Source organism: Kogia breviceps, chromosome 8 (assembly GCF_026419965.1).
Source record: "Kogia breviceps isolate mKogBre1 chromosome 8, mKogBre1 haplotype 1, whole genome shotgun sequence".
Taxonomy (NCBI): Eukaryota; Metazoa; Chordata; class Mammalia; order Artiodactyla; family Physeteridae; genus Kogia; species Kogia breviceps.
The window spans coordinates 92,463,760-92,484,619 of record NC_081317.1 but is presented as its reverse complement, the minus strand read 5'-3'; the positions used below and the strand labels follow the sequence as shown (position 1 = coordinate 92,484,619).

The window sequence follows — 20,860 nt, the reverse complement described above, 5'->3', positions numbered from 1 at the left end:
ATGTGCACCACAACTACTGAGCGAGCCTGTGCTCTAGAGCCTGCGAGCCACAATTACTGAGCCCGCATGCCACAACTACTGAAGCCCATGCACCTAGAGCCATGCTCTGCAACAAGAAAAGCCACTGCAACAAGAAGCCCATACACCACAACGAAGAGTAGCCCTGCTCGCCACAACTAGAGAAAGCCCGCGTGCAGCAACAAAGACCCAACTCAGCCAAAAATAAATAAAAATAAAAATATTTATTAAAAAATAATAAAATAAAACAGTTCTATAATGAACATGCATCATTTTTATAATCACAAGAAAGATTTTTAAAAAGCTGAATCATATTTCTTTAGCTTCCCATAGCAAATGTCTTCACTGAGTAATATTTAACATTCTGCCCTCTCCATTTTTTGTTGTTGGCGTGGTATAGTTTCTCCTTTGTTCTTTAAAATATTGCTTTACAATAGCCAAGACATGGAAGCAACCTAAATGTCCATCGACAGATGAATGGATAAAGAAGATGTGGTATATACACACATACACACACACACACACACACACATATATATAATGCAATACTAAACAGCATAAGATAATGACATTTGCAGCAACATGGGTGGACCTAGAGATTACCATACCAAGTGAAGTGAGTCAGAAAGAGAAAGACAAATACCATATAATATCACTTATATGTGGAATCTAAAATATAACACAAGTGAACTTATTTACAAAACAGAAACAGACTCACAGACATAGATAAAAAACTTACGGTTACTGAACGGGAAAACGGGTGAGGGAAGGATAAATTAGGAGTTTGGGATTAGCAAATATAAACTACTATAAATAAAATAGGTAAACAACAAAGTCCTACTGTATAGCACAGGGAACTATATTCAATATCCTGTAATAAACCAAAATGGAAAAGCATATATATATAGATAGATAGATAGATAGATAGATAGATACACATATATATAACTAAATCACTTTGATGTACACCAGAAAGTAACACAGCATTGTAAATCAACTATACTTCAATTGAAAAAAAAAGAAGATAAAACATCCTTTAAAAGCATTCTCCGTCATGAAGTTCAATATATCCTTCCTGAATATCTCTAAATTTGCTTCCAGGCAAAACACTTTCCCCTTTTCCTGGGTGATAAAAAGCTGTGCATCCTTCCATTAGGCAAGGGCAGCTATGCATCACTCAGGGTTCCACGTCTGCATAGGAGATAAAAGAGAGCTCAGAACAAAATTCACTGCTAAATCATAGTAAGCCATCCTTTCCTTAACTTTCTGGTATAATCCATGTGCTTTGTAAGGGCAGGGGCTGAATTGTGTTTTTCTCTGTATTTTCTGCATGCTTTGCACTGTACCTAGTAATAATAGTAACATTTATTGAGTGCCTACTACATGATAGGCAGTGTGCTAAGCATTCTACATGCATTATTCCCTTTAGCCTTAATAACAACCCTACTGGGTGCAGACTACCATAATCTCCACCAGTACAATATATGTCTATGTATTTTATGGATATGAATGAATGGGTGTGGCAAATACTTCCAGATCTTCTTTTATATTATATTTAGGTTATCACATAAACATCTTTTAAAAAATGAAAATTCAAGGCTTCCCTGGTGGCGAAGTGGTTGAGAGTCCGCCTGCCGATGCAGGGGACACAGGTTTGTGCCCTAGTCCAGGAGGATCCCACATGCCGCGAAGCGGCTGGGCCCGTGAACCACGGCCACTGAGCCTGTGCGTCTGGAGCCCGTGCTCCGCAATGGGAGAGGCCACAACAGTGAGAGGCCCGTGTACCGCAAAAAAAAAAAAAAAAAAAAAAAGAAAATTCATATCCTTTGGAGAACAGGACAGGGAAGTCATAATATACATAGGTGTGTTTTATTGATCCAGAATGCTTTTTCCTTTCTTCATCTTACTGTACTTTGCTCTTTCAGAAACCATGCCTCCTGGACTCTCAAGCTGTATGGTTTGTGCAGGGCTGGAGACACACACACATACACGCATACATACAATGTGTGTGCACACACTTGTGTATACATATGCACATATACACACCCCTCTAAGAAGGTCACATGCCCCAGGCCTGACCAATCAACATTTTCCTGATGAAATCAGTTGAGTCCCTGTATTCAGGGCCCAGAATAATCTGAACCCAGTTCTAATCCCAGACTTCTCTGTCTTAGAAAAGACTTTTCTTTTATATTTAAGTCAGTTTGCATTGAGTTTTCAGTCACTTTCAACCAAAGAACCCTAACTAATAGAGAAAATAAGTCTTTTTTTAAAGTGAATATAGGATGTCCACTCAAGGCAGTATGAAAGATTTAAAATATCTGGGAACGCCTCTTGGTAGAGGACCCCCAAAAAATTCTTGATAAAATACTTTATAAAAATCTTTTAAATGCATGGATCAGCTTACAAAAAAGTAAAAGAAGTCCTCGGAGTACAGAAACAACAAGGAAATCTATGAACCTGGATATTAGAGATATCGGAGCATAAAATAAGTATGCTGACTATGCTTAAATAAATAAAAGAGGACCTCAAATGAATGACAAAGAAACAAGAATGACGGCAAATTTAACTCAGTATAGACATCTCACAGCAATGAGCAAGCCAGGGGACAGTGGAACACTATCTTCAAATGCCAAACTATCAACCTGGAATTATATACCCAATACCCAACTAAACTATTTTTTGAGAACAAGAGCAAAATAAAAACATTTTCAGATAAATAAAACTGAATGTTTACAACAATAACCTTGTCTACAGCAAGAAATACATAATATATTTCAGGAAGAAGAAAAGAATCCCAGAAAGATGTCTGAGATCCAAAGATGACCATTCAGGAAAGAATGATGGGAAGAGAAAATGGTAAACGTGTGGATAAATGTAAACAAATACTGCATTTTAAAAAATGTCTAATGTGTTGGTTTAAAAAGACAGAATTAAAATAGTGGAGTAAAATGACACACAAATTGGGAAAGAAGGTGATCAATGTTAAAGCATTCTAGGATCCATAGTTATCGATTAACTTTAGACTTTTTTCAGTTAAATATATACTCTCAAATTTACCACTAAAGATTGAAAATAGATAACTGCCAAATTAACAGAGAGAGAAAAATGGAACCAGAAGGTTCTATCAATTTAAAAAGCAGTATGGAAAAAAGGGAAAAAACATAGAAAAAGCATAACAAATAGAATAATCTATTATTCTATTTGTTATGCATAATAACATATGGATAACATGTTATACATAATCAAACACTAAAGTATTAGTAAGCACAGTAAGTATAAATGGACATAACTATCTAGTTAAAGTCAAAGACTGTCAGTCCGGATTTTTTTTTTTAATGACAACACAAAATCCAGCAACATGCTAATTAGAGAAATGCCTAAAAGCTAAGGTCACAGAAGAAGTGAAAGTAAAAGGATGGGAGAAGGTATCATGAAAACTCTAATCAAAAGGAACATGTTCTGTAGACTTAAAGTACTGATTCAAAGAAAGGACACCACTCTGACAACAAGATGGGTCTAGTAAAAACTTATAAAATAGCCTCAGTTTACAACCTTGTTGGGGAAGCAAAGACACATCAGTCTAATCTCCACACCATGTGTGATGTTTCTCCAAAAGTAATGTCAAGAGAACAGACAAGCAGGCTACCTCTCTGCAAAAAGAGAAATCTTAACCAACTCCCTCCTGCCAACCCCAGCAAGACACAAACACTTTCTTTTGCTGAATTACCTATTTAGAGCTATTTTGAGACTCTGCCATCCTAGCACCCAAGTCCTAGTCCTTAAACTTGGATACACACTCTGCAACTATAGCACTAATATGGCTAAAACCAGAGCAAGCGTTCAGGAAATGCAAACACCTGTGTGTATTATTTACACACTTTTCTAACCAGCAGTTCACAACTCCTTGGCAGTGGCAGAGAATAGCTGATGTTCACATGCGTGGCATCCCCATACACGTGCGGTGGAAATGCACAGCCCCAAGGGTGCTGTCACTCCACCTTTCTCTCCTGCTAGAGAGGTCAGAATGCAAATGAGAATAACAGTATAGGATTATCTCAAGGCTTCCTTTATCTGTGAAAACTAAAACTTCCTGTAAGTATTGGTACATGATTAGCTACCATCCACTTGTGACTCACCTTGTAACTGACTGTGATGTCACCACTAGTTTCATCTGCACTTGACCTGTTATCAATCCCCACTTTGTCTAATTCTGGTATTCTCCCACGCCCTCAAAAGCACCCACCCTTAATCTTTGGAGTGAGAAATCCAAAGGCTCTAAGCCAGTAGCTTTCAACACTAGTTGCACATCAGCCTCAGCCTAGGCCCTACCCACCAAAACTCTATTTAATCATTCTGGGGAAGATCCCTCACATAATTTTTCAAAGTTCCCTAAGGCCATAAACCCAGCTATCTGGCTCCCCACTTTGGCCTGCTGCCATTTCACAGTGAAAGTTCCCTCCCCTTGCTAAGCTCAAATAAGACGGTATTTGTGAAAGAGTTTTGCAAACCCTATACTTACTATACTACCATGCAAGAATTCCTTGTCATCCTCCTCCTCCTTTTCCTCCTCGATTCAGTGCCATAACTAATAGAAAAAAAGCGATGCACTTATCTACTAGCATGTGAATTATTAGCCTCACAGAAGGGCCAGGGTCTACACCAAGTCTTGAGGAGTTAGAGCCCATACTTTGAAGTGTCTCTATTAGCTACCAAGGCTTGCAGATGAACCAGAAGAACCAAGCCAAACAGTCCCTTGCCTATGATAACACATTTATCCCCTGCTGTGCAAAGACTTTGGTTAAAAACGTGTGTGGGCCTTCGTACATACTCATGTCTGAATATGTTCTCACCCACTTACCCGTATCTTTTTCAGAATCTATTTCTATACCTGGAAAAGTCTAGAAGGATAGATACACAGCAAAATGTTAATAGTGGTTCTTCCCAGGATGGTAGGTTTATGGATGATTTTTCTTTTTTTTTTTTTTGGCTTCTCTGTATATGCAAACTTTTCTAGAGTGAAAATGTATTGTTCTTATAATTAAAATTAATAGATAAATAATTGCCTCCATCTCAAAAGGGAGGAGGGAATAAAAGATCTGGATTCTAGATCAGCTCTGCCCCAGATCTGTGTGTTACCTTGGCGGCATGGCTTTTCCTCTCTGGTTAGACTGGATGCTCCCTCAGGACCTTCCTCCAATGACATTCAAGGATCCTAACCTCACTGCTGCTTATTAATTAGTTCCAACCCTCCCCCTCACCCAGGACCCCGACTGTGAACTCATAATCTGCCATTCTGGTTTCTCAGACTAAATCTCAAGACCTTATTAGGTCCTCATGCCCGTATGAACTATAATAAAAGTGAGGCTTCGTGAAAGGCCTTGACACTACTGGCTACATCTAAGTTATACCTCAAGGCCTGGCTGGGCTGAGACCGACACAGATGGAGCTCACCTTTCTCTCTAGGCAAGAATGACCCAACAGGCCTTGCTGCAGGAATTAAAGACAGGAGGCATTCACACTCCTTATCATGCTGGGTTTGGATTAACTTCCTAGGGTCATTGCAATAGCAGGATCTATAAGCAAATCCTGATAGGACACAGGGCAGCTGTGTCACCATGGAGATGGGACACCATAAGCCCCACAGGTCATCACAATGTTTCAAAGAGACTTCACAACCTGGGACAACAGAGGAAGTTGGAACCCGGAAAAGAAAAACCTAATGACCAATCCCTGGATGACTTAAAAGCAACCTCCTGAGTGTATTGTTGGCAACAGGGGAGGCAGGAAAAACTAATAAGAACTGAGTACACAGTGTGTTCCCAGGTGTTAGGTGTTTTATTAACTCCTAGGTTGTGTTGTTTCTACTCATCCCCTATTTTGCCGATAGGGAAACTGAGGCTCAGAGAGGCTAGATAAATTGCCCAACATCACAAAGCTGATGAGCAGAAGAGCCATGATTTTATTTCACATGAGCTGGGTCTGAACCCTGAGTCTGACCTGAAAGCTTCCCCTAGACCTTGCCTCAGTGAGCACCCTTGGTGTTTCAAGGAGATAAACATATATTCAGCCATTTGGCTGAAGAGGAGGAACTACCACCAACCCCAACAAAGCTCGACTCAAAAAGATAAACAGTGAAAATGCCTAAGGTAAAAGCATAGGCTAGGCATGAGCAGATCCTGAAAAACAGCAGAGACGGTGAGGTGCAAATCCATTCAAACTTTGCCAGTGAGGGCAGAGGTGGGGCCTCCTCCTGCAGACATTCATGCTCTCTCTGACCAAGGATGCACAGAGCAGTTGCCTAAAATCCTGAAATCAGCACAGTACCATGGGAGCCAGGAGGGTCACAGTCCCCCAAGGCCAGTTCCACCACTTTCCAGCTGTGGGGCCTTGGGTGAGTCACCTGACCTCTCTGGGCCAATTTCCACACCTGTAAAGCAGGAAGGACAAGGAGCAGAGAGGAGTGGCTGATGCCTGGTACATACAGGATGCTGCCCACTTGGCTCCAGAACCCTCTCTCTGAGCCCTCTTTCCCTCAAAGTCTTTAAGGAGGGGGCTCCAGCAGGGACCTGGAAGATCCCTACCAAAAGAGGAAAGGAGATAGAAGGCCAGGAGGGCCATCCTCCACCTGCCAGCTTGTTCCCTTCTTTCCTAAGCAGTGGGTACAACCCCTCCAGACAGCAGCTCCAACAGGAATTAGGCCTCTGACCACACAGGTTCCAGGACTGTGTCTCCCACAGGAGTGAGCTCTGCTGGACCACAGCCAGAGGAGCCCTTCCCAGCACCGCTCCTTCCTGACTTCCTCCACTTAAAGGTCAGGAGTCCAACTCCCAGAGAGAGGGCAAGGAGGCTTGTGGCTTCTGACTTGCCCTTCCAGGCACCTTTCATCTCACCTGCCCGGCAGGCCCTCCCCTCCTGGTTGATTCATGGGCCCTGGTGCACACAGTTGCACACAGGTGAGTGAATGCAGCCTGTCTAGAACCCCACAGGTCCTTAGCTTTGCCAAAGCAGGATGTTACAGGCGTAACTGGACTGGGGGTGCCTTTGGACCCAGAAAGGGCACCCAAAGGGTCTCATCTAAAACCTGTCTGCAGATTTGTCAACTTCTGAGATTTTTCATGTTCATTTTTTAAAACTTTCTCTCCCACTCCGCAGTATGAACACTTTCATTGCCCCCTTCCGAGTGACTCAATAAGACGCGAGATCCCCAGGTCTTTCGTGACCCCGGTTCCACCTTGCCACTTCACAGCTGCAGAAACTGAGGCCCGGGGACTCCGAGGGCGGTGCTTCTCCCGCCACCTGGGGACTCACAGAGGGTTCCAGCGCTCGGGCAGGCGGCGGTGCAGCGAGATACGGTCGCTGAGGTAGATGTTGATCTGGTGTAGCCGCACGCTCTCCTCCTGCAGCCGCAGCTCTTCGCCCTGCAGCTGCAGCCGCACTGCCTCGCCTCGCGCGCCCAGAGCGTCCTCCCGCACCGGCGGCCGCGGCAGAACCGGGTCTCGCCGCCCAGAGCGCGGGGTGCGTGGGAGTCCCGGCTCGGCCATCCCGGACCCGCGCCGCGCCCGCAGCACCGGGCCCAGCCCGGCCAGCGCCAGCAACGCCAGCAGGGCCAGAAGCGCCTCCCGGCCGCGCCGCAGCCCTCGCGGGCAGCGCCTCCGCGCCGCGCGCCCCCACATGCGCCCGCCAGCTGCGGCCAGCGCCCGGCGCGCCCAGAGGCGGTGGCGCAGCCCGCGACCCGGATCCCGGAACCGGCGCGCCGCCCCGCCCCCGGCCCGCCCCACCTGCGCCCCGCCCCCTTCCCGCCCCGCCTGCCCAACGAAGGGGCGAACTTTTACAGGGTCCTCAGGAGGGCTCGCTGAGACAGGCACCTTCTTGGTGGGCTGTGTGCTTTATTAAAAAGGTAACGGCCGTTAAAAACCTCAGCTCAGCGCCTGGCAAGTCGTAAGTCCTCCGTAAATGTTGGCCGAATGCGCTGTGCAGGGCGCTATGAATTTCACTGCCAATATCTCATCTGACCCCTACACAGTCCAATAAGAGAGGTACGTTTTACAGATGAGAAGACTGGGGCACAGTAAGGCTAATTTACACCGGGCTATCTCATGGAGGCCTGCAGGCATACCGACCTAAGACATACTGCTCGGATCCCTTGAATAACAAACCCTCCTCTGGCTCCCTATTAGTCGGTAATGTTTCCTCACTTTACAGACGCCTCCAAGAAACTTATCAAAGAAACGAACCATCCTCTCAGAAAAACACACGCAAACACACCCATGATTGCACACACCCCAGGCCATCCCTTCACTTTAAGTAGCCCGGGTCTTGGCTAGAGGTTTCCTTTGGGAGGATTGGGAGAATGAGGAAACCACAGGGGTGCCGGAAATATTTAATAGGGTCCAGACTAGAGTGAGGCACGAGGCTCTCTCCAAGGCGGAAAATTGAAGTGTGAGCCAAATAAGCCTCCGTAATCAAAATAAACAATATTTTTCAAAATCAAAATGAATGCTAAAAATCCATGACAACAAAATACCAAAATTTTAAAGGCAGAATCTGACCCTGTGCTTGCACAGCTCACTTCACTCACCTCACCCTAATCCCAGCCCCGATTCTATATCTTGATTTTCGTGAGGATTACATGGATAAATACATATGTAAAAATTCATCAAGTTCTTCTTTAAAACCCATGCACTTGACTTATGAAAGTTATATCTCAATTTTTAAAAAGCAAAAAATAAAGAAATAAAAGAACAAAGAATAAAAAAAGGAGAACCCCTAGCCTCCAGGATAAGTGCTGAAGTCCTCAGCTTGACAGGAGAGACCCCCAGAATGTGACTCCAAATTCTGTAATGCCTATTCCCAGCCACTGGGGGATAGGGGAGGCACGGTTTCACTCCAGGCCTTTGCATAGGCTGTTCTCTCTGCTGGAAATGCCCTTCCCCACCTAGCAAACTCCTACCCATCCTTCACGACCTTGCCAAAGCCACCTCCTCCATGGCCTTCAGCAATTCCATGTTTTTTTAGGTAAACGTATTTAAAGATCACTTCATCCTTTTGTGTATTAGTCAGGGTTCCACAAGATAAATAAAAGCAGGAAGAGATATATTAAGAGATTTACTGCAAGAAATTGGCTTATACAATTGCAGAGACTGGTTAAGCAAGTCCAAAATCTATAGGGCAGGTCATCAGGAAGGACAGGCTGAAACTCTCTGACACAAGCAGAAGCTGCAATCCACAGGGAGAATTTCTTATTTTCTAGGGCAATCTCAGTTCTGCTCTTTACGACTTTAACTGATTAAATCAGGCCCACCTAAACGATCTCCTTCCTTAAAGTCAGCTGATTGTAAATGTTAACCATATCTACAAAATACCTTTATGGCAACATTTACATTAGTGTTTGATTGAATAACTGAGGATTAAAGCTTAGCCAAGCTGACATATCAAACTGACCATGTCTATTAGTTTCCAAGAATTGCCATAACAAAGAACCACAAACTAGGTGGCTAAAAAACAACAGAAATTTATTCTCTCACAGTTCTGGAGGCAATAAGTCTTATTAGCAGAGCCACATTCTCCCTGGAGGCTCCAGGGGAGAATATGTTCCATACTTTTCTCTTAGTTACTCGTGTTGCCAGCAATCCTTGACATTCCTTGACTTGTAGATGCATCACTCCAATCTCTGCTTCCATGGTCATATGACATTCTTCTAGTGCGTTTGTCTCTGTGTCCCTTCTACGCTTCTTCTAAGGGTGCTGGTCACTGGATTTGGGCTACTCTAATGATCTCATCTTAACTTGATTACATCAACAAAGACCCTATTCCCAAATAAGGTAACATTCATAGGTATCAAGGATTAGGACTTCAACAGATCTTTTGGGGGGACACAATTCAATCCATATCACCATCATACTTCTTTGTTACAGCCCTTGCTACATTAGGTTGTGTTTAATTCATACCCTGGCCTTGTAAAAAAAAACGAATGTAAAGGATTAAGAGTATGGGCTGTGGTCACTTTATGATCCCAGAAGTTGGTTCAGTGTCAGACACAGTAAGTGCTCAATTCATGGCTGGCTTTCTGTCTCACACTCACTTACGTAGGCACCTGTTTGAACTCAGTGGGGAAGTACCTGATGGAGGGCACAGCCTGGTTAAGTGCAGAGAAAAGTTACTCCCAAAAGGTAACAAACATGAATTCTTTAGGTCTTCTTGCTGGAAGGGCCTCAGCAACTCAGTCTGGACATTTTCAGAATCTGCTCCTAGAAATCCCAAGGGAAAACCATCCAGGAAAGTAAAAAGGAGGCTGACTGGACAGGGCTCCAGTTATTCTCCCTGAAACCAGAGCATTGACACATTTATTTGCTTAATCCTTTGAGCTTCCTTATTAGATTGTCACAGCCTCCTCTCTAATTACCAGAGGACTCGGTAACCATGCCAAAGGAAGTATGTTGTCCAGGCCCACAGCTGATCAGTAGCAGAACAGGAAATAGAAAAGAATAAAAAGGTATGGTACAAACTGCTAGATGTCTGCCAATATCCAATCTTTTCTTTTTCCTTCTCTAGAATCCTTTTTTTAAAAATGTTTTTGTTTCTCTAGACCCATTGTTTTCCAAAATAAAGACTATATTTCCCAGCCCTCCTTGCAACTAGGCATGGCCAAGTGACTAAGTGTGCCACCAATGGGCTATAAGTGGTGGTGTCAAATGGGGCTTCTGAGTAATGTCCTTAAAAGAAACTTCCTTACCTTTCCTTCTTGCTGGCTAGATTGTGGCTATGAAGACTGGAGCTCAAGCAACCACCTTAGGTAATGCACTGAGAATGGTGAAACACCATGGCAGAAGGAGTCCAGTTCCCTAACATGTGGACACTGAACCAGTCCTGCTGGCCTCCTTCCAGGCTTTGTTTATGTGAGAGAGAAATAAACTTCTATCTCATTGAAGCCACTGTTTCTATGGATTTTCTGTCTTAGGCAGCCAAGTCTAATCCTCACTGATACAGATGATTAATTGCACGAGAATTCTCCCCAGATCTGACTCTGATGGTACGGTGATTTTAAAACCAGGCTGCAAATTCTTTGATACTCCCCTCCCTTGAAACAAGGCAGACTTCTAACTCCTTCAACCAATAGAATATGGTAGAAGTGAAGTTCTGTGACTTCTAAGGCTAGGTATAAAAGGTATAAAAGGCCATGAAGCTTCCACCTTGTTCACGGGACCACTGTTCTCGGAGCCTTGAGCTGCCAGGAAAGAAATCTGACGATCCTGATGCCATCATGCCAGAGAAGCCACAGGCAGACATACAGTCAACAGGGTCAGCTGAGCCCAACCTTCAGCCACCCTAGACAGCGCAAGCATCAGACAGGTGAGTGAAGAAGCCATCTTGGAAGTGGCTCCTCCCCAGTCATTCAAGTCATCTCACCTATGGCCCCAGACGTCACAGAACAGAGAGGTGCTGTCTTCAAATCCCTGACTCCCAGAACCCATGAACATAATAAGATGATTGTTGTTTTACACCATGACGTTTTGGGATGGTTTGTAACACAGCAGTAGATAACTGGAACAAATGCATGATTTTAATCAACATATTTCAAGAGGAAATATTATTGAGCATCTAAACATGTGCCAGGTACTGTGCTATGGATTAGGCAAACTACAATGAGCAAGTGTCGATGATAAACAAAGCTGGACACTAGTTAAATGGGAAAGACAGATTTGAATCAGTAACATACCATTTCAATAGGGAAGGAGGTCCAGTATGAACTGATTCAACTTTGATTTGCATAGGGGTAACTGGGAATTTTAAGTAGAGTTGAGGAAATGAAAAATTACAAAGGATCGGTCAGCATAAATGCTGATTAGCCCAGACATGTCTGTTGGCTTGCAATCATTGAAGTCAGGATTCTATCCTCCCACTGAGACTGGCAGACAGAAGGCCCTATCCTTCCTGACGATCGCATTTTAAAGGAATGACTGGGACTTCCCTGGTGGTGCAGTGGTTAAGAATCCACCTACCAATGCAGGGGGGACACGGGTTCGAGCCCTGGTGCGGGAAGATCCTACATGCCGCAGAGCAGCTAAGCCTGTGCGCCACGACTACTGAGCCTGAGCTCCAGAGCCCATAAGCCACAACTACTGAAGCCCGTGCGCCTAGAGCCCATGCGCCACAACAAGAGAAGTCACCTCAATGAGAAGCCCACACACTGCAATGAAGAGTAGCCCCAGCTCCCTGCAACTAAAGAAAGCCCGCACACTGCAACGAAGAGTAGCCCCTGCTCGCCACAACTAGAGAAAGCCCGCATGCAGCAATGAAGACCCAACGCAGCCAAAAATAAATAAATAAAGGAATGACTTTCAGGTCCTTGAGAAAGATACTCCTGAATTGTAGGAGATACATACACATCTCAAAGGGACAGAGAAAGGATTCACAATTGTAAGCCCTTTTTAGTAAATGTTCTTAAAAAGGGTGGTCGGGGGGCTTCCCTGGTGGCGCAGTGGTTGAGAGTCCGCCTGCCGATGCAGGGCACACGGGTTCGTGCCCCGGTCCGGGAGGATCCCACATGCCGCGGGGCGTCTGGGCCCGTGAGCCATGGCCGCTGAGCCTGCGCATCCGGAGCCTGTGCTCCGCAACGGGAGAGGCCACAACAGTGAGAGGCCCGTGTACCACAAAAAAAAAAAAAAAAAAGGCAGTTGGTTAGGTGTTGGACAGAGCAAACAGCAAATTCTTTGGGTAGTCTTCAGCTTTCTCAGGCAGGCACTTAAGGGGTGCTAGCGTCACAGTCTTGGAAACTATGTTAGTGTTTAAGTCTTTTTTTTTTTTTTTTTTTTTACAGGTTTTTTTCTTTTTTTTTTTTCCGGTACGCGGGCCTCTCACTGTTGTGGCCTCTCCCATTGCAGAGCACAGGCTCCGGACGCGCAGGCTCAGCGGCCATGGCTCACGGGCCCAGCCGCTCCGCGGCACGTGGGATCTTCCCGGGCCGGGGCACGAACCCGTGTCCCCCGCATCGGCAAGCAGACTCTCAACCACTGCGCCACCAGGGAAGCCCAGTGTTTAAGTCTTTTAATGTGAGGAGAGGTGGGTGGATGAAATCATTTGTGTTGAGAGTCTGTAGTTTTTACAGGCCAAGGTTGAGCCCTAGTCAAGATGAAAGCTCAGAGGAACCTGTCTAGAGTTGGGTCAAGAAGAGAATCTTTGTCACAAGACAGATACTTCTGACATCATGGTGCTGAGAGTGTAATGGAATGGACAGATAATAAAAAGATACCTTATTAGAGTTGTGATAAGTCTTTTGAAGAAGCATTGCAGGGTGCTAAAAGGACTTATACTAGTAGAACCTGGTTTAGTTTAGGGGTTTAGGAAGGTTTCTCTGAAGAAGTTATGTTTACACGGATACCTGGATGTTAAAGTGAGATCAGTGATTTGAAATCATATTTTAGGTTAATCTGGAACTCCCTCTGCTGCTGCCCGGGTCAGGGAAATGAACAGTTTTGTATCTCCTGTAGAAAGATAATGTGTAGTAAACTGGGAAGCTAGTCCAAAGCTTTTTATCAAATATTCTCTATTTTCAAAGGGACCACAGCCCAAAAGTTAAGAAGCGTAAGTCTGGTCTGATTCTCTTATTTTACAGGTGGGGAGCCTGAGACACAGAGTGGGGAGGCGGTCTCGAACAAGTTGGTGGCTCAGGCAGAGTAGGATCTAACTTGCCATCTGCTTCAATTCACAGCCTCTGGTTACTGGCCTCTCTGGAGGATATGGCCCTTCCATGAGCAGCTCCCCCAGGGCTCCAGGAGGGGGATGGCGTTTAGGGTGAACCATGCAAAGCAGCTCCTACCCAGAACTGCTGCTGCTATCAGACTAGTGGGAGGTGACTCCATGCACAAAAGAGAGTCCACTGGTTGGTGCTGGAAGGCAGGTGTGCTAGGAAAGGCTTGGAGCTGTGTCTTTTGGCCTCTGTCCAAACACCCAACACATTTAAGATCTGTCAGATTAGAAAACAGACAAGGATTACAACTTGGATCGGCTTACCAAATTGGAATGCTTCCCAACAGAGGCTCAGTTGCAGAGAAAAGAGTGATGGAATTAGGCCTTATAAGACCTGGGTTCAAGTCCCAGGTAATGGATACAAGCTGTCACCTATTGACCACGTATATGTGCTGTAAACTGCTATCATCTCACTTTACCCCCTGACAATCTTGCAAGGTTTCTTCTCTGAGGAAACTTGGGCTCAGAGAAGTGAGGTGGTTTATCCAAGGTCACACAACATACAAGGGGCAGAACAAGGATCTGAGCCCTGGTCTCCTGACCCCTAGTTCAGGATTTCCCACCACACACCTCACAGGCTGCTGTGAGACCAAAGACCAAAGACAGCTTAGCCTTGTGGGTCAGAACACAGACTTGCAGCCCGCTTGCCTGGGCTCAAACCCCAGTCCCATCACAGATTGCTGTGCAGCCTTAGGCAAGTCACTTAACCTCTTTCAATGCAACGTGCTCATGTATAAAATGGTGGTGATAATAACAGTACCTGAGTAGGGTTTTGGGAAGGATTGAGTGATGTAGTCCACACAGACAGCCTCCCTGGACACAAAGCAGGGTGGAAAGAGCTTCTGCAAGGGCAAATGGAAGATGCCTAGTGCTTTGCTACTCAAAGTGTCGTTCTTAGACCAGCAGCATTGGTACCACCTGGGAGCTATTGGAACTACAACTGTTTGTTAACAGAGGTAAAGTAACAAGAGTTACTCTGCTTACCCAGAGTAAGTACTATGTAAATGTTATTAATGATGATAAGTTGGCATCCATAGAGGGCAAATCCAGCTGGGACATTAATTCTTTTCATACCTCTTCCCAAATTGACTAACTTGTCCTCTCCTTGGGTTTCTTGTTAGTTTGAGGAGATAATTTGTTCTTTGACCACACCATCTCATCTGCTGCTCAACCAACAAATAGATTTCTGTAGAAGGCACTTTTGATTTGTCATATTATCTCCCTTCACAGGGGATCATTACATCCCTTTTAGAGCTTAATAAGTTATATGGTAGTGGTACTTCAAACATTAGTGGGGAAAAGATGGCCGATTCAATTAATGATTGGGGCAACTTGATAAACATTTGGAAAAATAAAGTTAAATGCCAATCTCACACCTTACACCAAAATAAGTTCCAAATGATCTAGAAATGTCAAAGTAAAAAAAGAAAAATAAGAAAATCCAATGATGAAAGTACTGGATGAAAAAACCCAGAGACCATTATGGAAAAGATTTATAAATTTGACTACATAAAAATTTTTAAATTCTGTAAAGCCCCAAATAATATAAACTCAAAAGACAGAAGACAAATCAGAAAGACATATTTGCAGATGACATTTACCCAGTATGTGAATCAACAGGGAAATAAAAAGAACAAACAGAAATAAAAATGACCAAAGGATTTGAAGACAGCTCCCACAAAAGAGATATAAAATGGTCTATAAATGTATCGAAATATGCTCAACTTCTCTACTTAAAAAGTATGCAAACTAAACTTACTCCAAAATATGTTTTTCACCTATCAGATTGGCAAAGATTAAAAAGGTTATTAATTTCAGTGTTGTCAAGGATGTGAATAAACAGGCACTCTTATCCAGTCAGTAGGAATGCAAACTGGTACAACCTTTTGGAAAGCAATTAGGTAACATTTATTTGAAATGTTAATGTTCGTATCCTTTTGATTCTGCAATTTCACATCTAGGAATTTATCTAACAGAAATAGATTCATAAGTGCTCAAGAGATAAGCTTACAGGAAGCTTATAGCAGTATTGCAGGGGTCCACAGCCCTCCCCACCCCCCACCGCTGTGGACCGGTACCGGTCCTCAGCCTGTTAGGAACCAGGCCTCACAGCAGGAGGTGAGCGGCAGGCAGCGAGCAAAGTAAAGCAAACGAAGCTTCATCTGCCCACTGCTCTCCATCACTCGCATTACTGGCTGAACCATCCTCCTCGCACCCTCCCACCCCAGTCTGTGGAAAAACTGTCTTCCACAAAACCAGTCCCTGGTGCCAAAAAGGTCGGGGCCCGCTGCAGTATTGTATATAAAAGCAAAAAGTTGGAAACAACCCAGATATCCATTAATAGTAGACTATAAAACGAAGTACTGCACATCCATACACTAATATACCACTGCGTCATTAACAAGAATGACATTAATTCTAAGTGTTGAACATACAAATGTGTTTAAGGTGCATTGTTAAGTCAAGGAAATCAAGTTGTAGAGCTGTATGAATAGTATGATCCTATATGGGTAAAATACATTAATATATAGAAAGGAAAAACCCTAAAGAAATATTCACCAAACCATTAACCATATTATATTTATTTCTGATTAGTGAGATTCTTTGGCCCTTTCATTTTCATTCCATTTTTTTCCCAACGAATATTTATTGATTACCTATCACTTGGCAGGCAATGTACTAGATTCAAGGGGTATGATGGTAAACACCCAGAGCCATTGATCTCAAGAAGCTTACATTCTATATTTCTACAACATTGGAATTCTTTACAACACATATTATCATTTTATTAGGAAGATATTTTAAGGTAAATAAATACTCTTTAGAGATTATTTTACTTCCATACCCTCCTTTCTAATCCATTGCACCAGTCTCTGATCCCCCGTCCCTCCTTTCCAACCTGTTTCCTCTCTTTTCCTGCAACTACCCAACTCACACCCAGTTTTTCTGCCCAACTTGTGGTCAAGCTCTCCCATGAAGCTGTCAGTGACACCCTCAAACTGTGACACTTTCCTCTGAATTGATAACAAAAGCTCACAGACCACCCCGTTCCACAATCACGTGGGATTCCCTGGGGGCCAGGGGCTGTGTCCCTATCATCCAACACACATAATGTTTGGCACACAGGAGGCACTCAATTAATGTTGGTTGAACAGGGATTGTGTCGGTGATGGAGGTACACCACTCAGACGGCCCTTCAAGAGAACCTGCTGCAGGGAGAACAGTTGACTGAGAGCCTCTAGCTGCTATGCCTTTGGGTCCTCCGTGATATTCTTGCTGAGGCTACAGTTCCTCTGGTTTCTCCCAGTCAGTGACCAAGCATGGGACGGACACCAGAACCCAACCATTTCTGTTTGATGCAGGAAGACTTAGCAGACTCCCTTTGCCTGGGGACTCCCCATCAGCCTGGTCGAGTCATTCCCAGAACTGCAGGGCAGTCTGAAGCTCTTCCTACCCAAGCCTCCTCCCTTTCCACTCTCTTTTTTTTTTGTGGTACGCGGGCCTCTCACTGTTGTGGCCTCTCCCGTTGCAGAGCACAGGCTCCCGACGCGCAGGCTCAGAGGCCATGGCTCACGGGCCCAGCCGCTCCGCGGCACGTGGGATCCTCCCGGACCCGGGCACGAACCCGTGTCTCCTGCATCGGCAGGCGGATTCTCAACCACTGCGCCACCAGGGAAGCCCCCTTTCCACTCTCTTTTCTCAGTTGTCAGACCTGCATCGGGGTCTGAAGGCTCTCCTTCCCTTTTCTTCTTCCTTCCACCTTTATCCTATACAAGCATTTCTCCCAGGAAAAAAACATTATGGCATTTGATTCTTAGAGGACCCAAACCAACATAGGGATCAGTGAAAAGATACTGGAAGAGAGTTCATAAATAATAAGACTGTAGATACACTTGCAGAAGAGATTTATGTATAAAGATGTGCTGGATCCATTCTTCCAAACCTTTGTGCACACAAATCACCTGGGAATGGTGTTGAAATGGATTCTGTTTCAATAGGTCTGGGGTGGACCCAAGATGCTGTATTTCTAATAAGCTCCCAGGATGTACTGATGCTGTTGGTCCAGGGACCAGAGTTTGAGCAGCAAGGTGCTGGAATCTTTATTTGCCCCGCTCGGTCTCTCCTCCCTGGGAGGCTCACTGTAAGGACCACATCAGTAGGCTCTGAACCTCAGGGTAACAGTTATGTTTGGCCAATAAGGAGCACTGGCAAGAGATCAGAGGGCAGGAGGAGGATGAAGTCAGAGGCTTTTATTCCTCTGGGGATTGCTTCCTACTGGGTTGCCATAGGATGGCTGCATCCCTCTACCAAAGGCCAGACTCCTATCAGGTAGATCTCTCCAGTTTTCTCTCTTACAGAATTCCAGTAACTGCTCTCTCCCTTTCCCCCTTCAGGCCTGGGGTGGTGATGGCTCCCTACTGTTACCAGCCTCTGAGTACTGCATCACCTCGTTGGGGAACTAAGATCCCACATGCCGCAGGGCAACTAAGCCCACGTGCCACAACTACTGAGCACTCGGGCCACAACTAGAGCCCGTGTGCTACAACTAGAGAGAAGCCCGCGCCTGGCAGCAAGGAGCCTGCATGCCACAACTAAGATCCCTCTAACCACAACTAAGACCCGACACAGCCAAAATGAAAATAAATATATATATATATATTTTAAAAAAGGATGCAGTGGATCTACATTCACCTACGTGGAAGGATGCCCAAGCCATTTATTTAATGAAAAAAGGACGGGGGAATATTCAGAATAGCATGCGTAGTAGGAACCCACTTCTTTAAAAAGTAAAATAGTAAAATATGCATTTGTTAAGGCTTGGATTGCAAGTGACAACAACCCTGCTCAAAACAAACCTAACCAAAAAGAATGGGGGGGGGGTCTGATTCCATCTTTTTCTATCACTTGTCTCTGCTCTTCTGTGTGGTGGCTTCACTCTCAGTCAGGTTGTCTTCAAGTGGGGGCAGAGCGAGCCCCAGCCTGGCTTATGACGTCCTGACAGCTGACAACCTTTAACAAAAAATCCTGCACTGAAGGAATTGGAATGAGCTTGGACATATGCTTATCACTGAACCACGTGGACTGAGAGTGGGGGAAGGAGGCTCCCCAAAAGAAAGAGGGTGTCTCTTCCCCAAGTAGGAGAGGCAGGACAGGTATAAGCAATAGAGATCCACTCTAGAGGGAATATTTGTAGTAGACATTTGTTATCCTTTTTGGCTGCCCAGCATGGGAACCCCCTTCCTATCCTGGAGAGTCTCCTACCTTCTGGGGCACTCACAATGGAGCCTACCTCCTATTATACATGCTGAAAATGCTAGAAATGCACTTTCCCAACTCCCTTTCTGCCAGGCAAAACACATGACCTGGCCAGGCCATTCAGATGCTCCCATCTCTGCCTTGGACTCTGAAGGTGGTGACACCAAAAAGGGCCTGTGCAGACTCCATCCTGGTATAGGGTGCAGGCTGGTATGATTTGGGACATTGTTCTTGGTTGTGGGGCCTCCAAGGCTGGTTCTCTGGCCCCGTGGGATCTGTGAGCTATGAACAAAACCTCGTATTAAATCCCCTTTCTTCTTAAATTATCCAGAGGGTTAATTTCTGCTGCTTGCAATCAAGAACCTTGATTAATGCCTATAAGTAGGTGTGCATGTTTGAATATGTATGAAATATTTTTGGAAAAATAAAATAAATGTGAATATTGGTTACCTATGGGAAGTAGGACTGGGAAAGTGGGAAAGTAGAGGAGGAGGGAAAGGGGCTTTTGCTTTATGCCTGTTTGTATTGTTGGAATTTTTTTTTACCATGTATATTACTTTTACAGTGAAACAACTAGTTAGTAAAATATAAGAAAAGACACCTGAATAAATACAATAAGACAAGGAAGCAATTGCTCAGGATTTTCAAGGAACCAAGTCTTCATTAGACATTCAAAAGAAAGTCATCCTCAACTCTGTTGTGGTGAACAGAGCCAAATGTGGAAATGAGTGACAGTGTTTGTTTAATTAATTAACTATTTATTTATTTTGGTTGCACAACTTGCGGAATCTTAGTTCTCTGACCACGGGTTGAACCTGTGCCCCCTGCAGTGGAAGCTCATGGAGTCCTAATCACTGGACCACCAGGGAATTCCCCACACCTTGTTTTATTGTGCTTTCCTTTATCGTGCTTCCCAGATGTGGCATCTTATAGACTGAAGGTTTGTGGCAACCCTGCATGGAGCATGTCTACCAGCACCATTTTTCCAACAGCATTTACCCACTTTGTGTCACTGTCACATTTTGGTAATTCTTGCAATATTTCAAACTTTTTCATTATTATTATATCTGTTATGATGATCCATGATCAGTGATTTTTGATGTTACTATTGCAAAAAGCTTACGACTCGCTGAGGGCTTAGATGATGGTTAGCATTTCTGGCAATAAAGTATTTTTAAATTAAGGTATTTACCTTGTTTGTTTGTTTTCTTAAAGACTATTGCTCTCCATTACTCACAGAATAAATCTCTGGCAATGAAGCATTTTGCAGCCTGAGCCCTGTGTACTTTCGAGACTTTTCCTCATTTTATGCTTCGCCTAGAAGACCTTATCTTCCAGCCCTGCTGGCCCATATCCTAAGGGCATTACCATCTTTGATCTGCCAAAGCCATGACCCTTATTCCTTCCTCATGCCCTCATCAAGTTTTGTTCTGTATTATAATTCTATATACTAGACTTAGTCACTTAACATCAAGTTAAATGACCTAGCACCTACCATATATCTAGCTTTTTGCTAGGCTTTGGGACCATAGCTCACAGTCTGTGGAAAACAATTACCCCAGATCAGGATGTTAAAATCTGCTATCGCGATGAGAACATAGTGTAAAGCAATTGGCTGGCAGGGCTGCTCTCCTTAGAATCTTTCTCTTTCCCTCTGCCTGGATTGCACTCTCTCCAAATGTTAGCATAACTTGACTGCTCCATTCCTTCAGGTCTCTTTGCAAATGTCACATTCTCAGTGATATCTTTTCTACCCAAACTATTGTAAAATAACATCCCATCCTCTAACCCATTTACTAGGATTCTGTTATGTTCTATTTATTGTTTTAATAACACT

At 44.2% G+C, this 20,860-nt stretch overlaps 1 protein-coding gene across 1 annotated transcript in view; it reads right to left on the bottom strand.

The window, feature by feature from the left end:
• GALNT12 (polypeptide N-acetylgalactosaminyltransferase 12) overlaps positions 1–7,694 on the bottom strand; it is a 38,488-nt gene extending 30,794 nt beyond the window's left edge. Inside the window, exon 1 of the mRNA XM_059070999.2 lies at positions 7,330–7,694. Coding sequence (XP_058926982.1) covers positions 7,330–7,694 — 365 coding nt within the window. The remainder of the gene's footprint in view (positions 1–7,329) is intronic.
• Between the last annotated feature and the right edge of the window lie 13,166 nt (positions 7,695–20,860).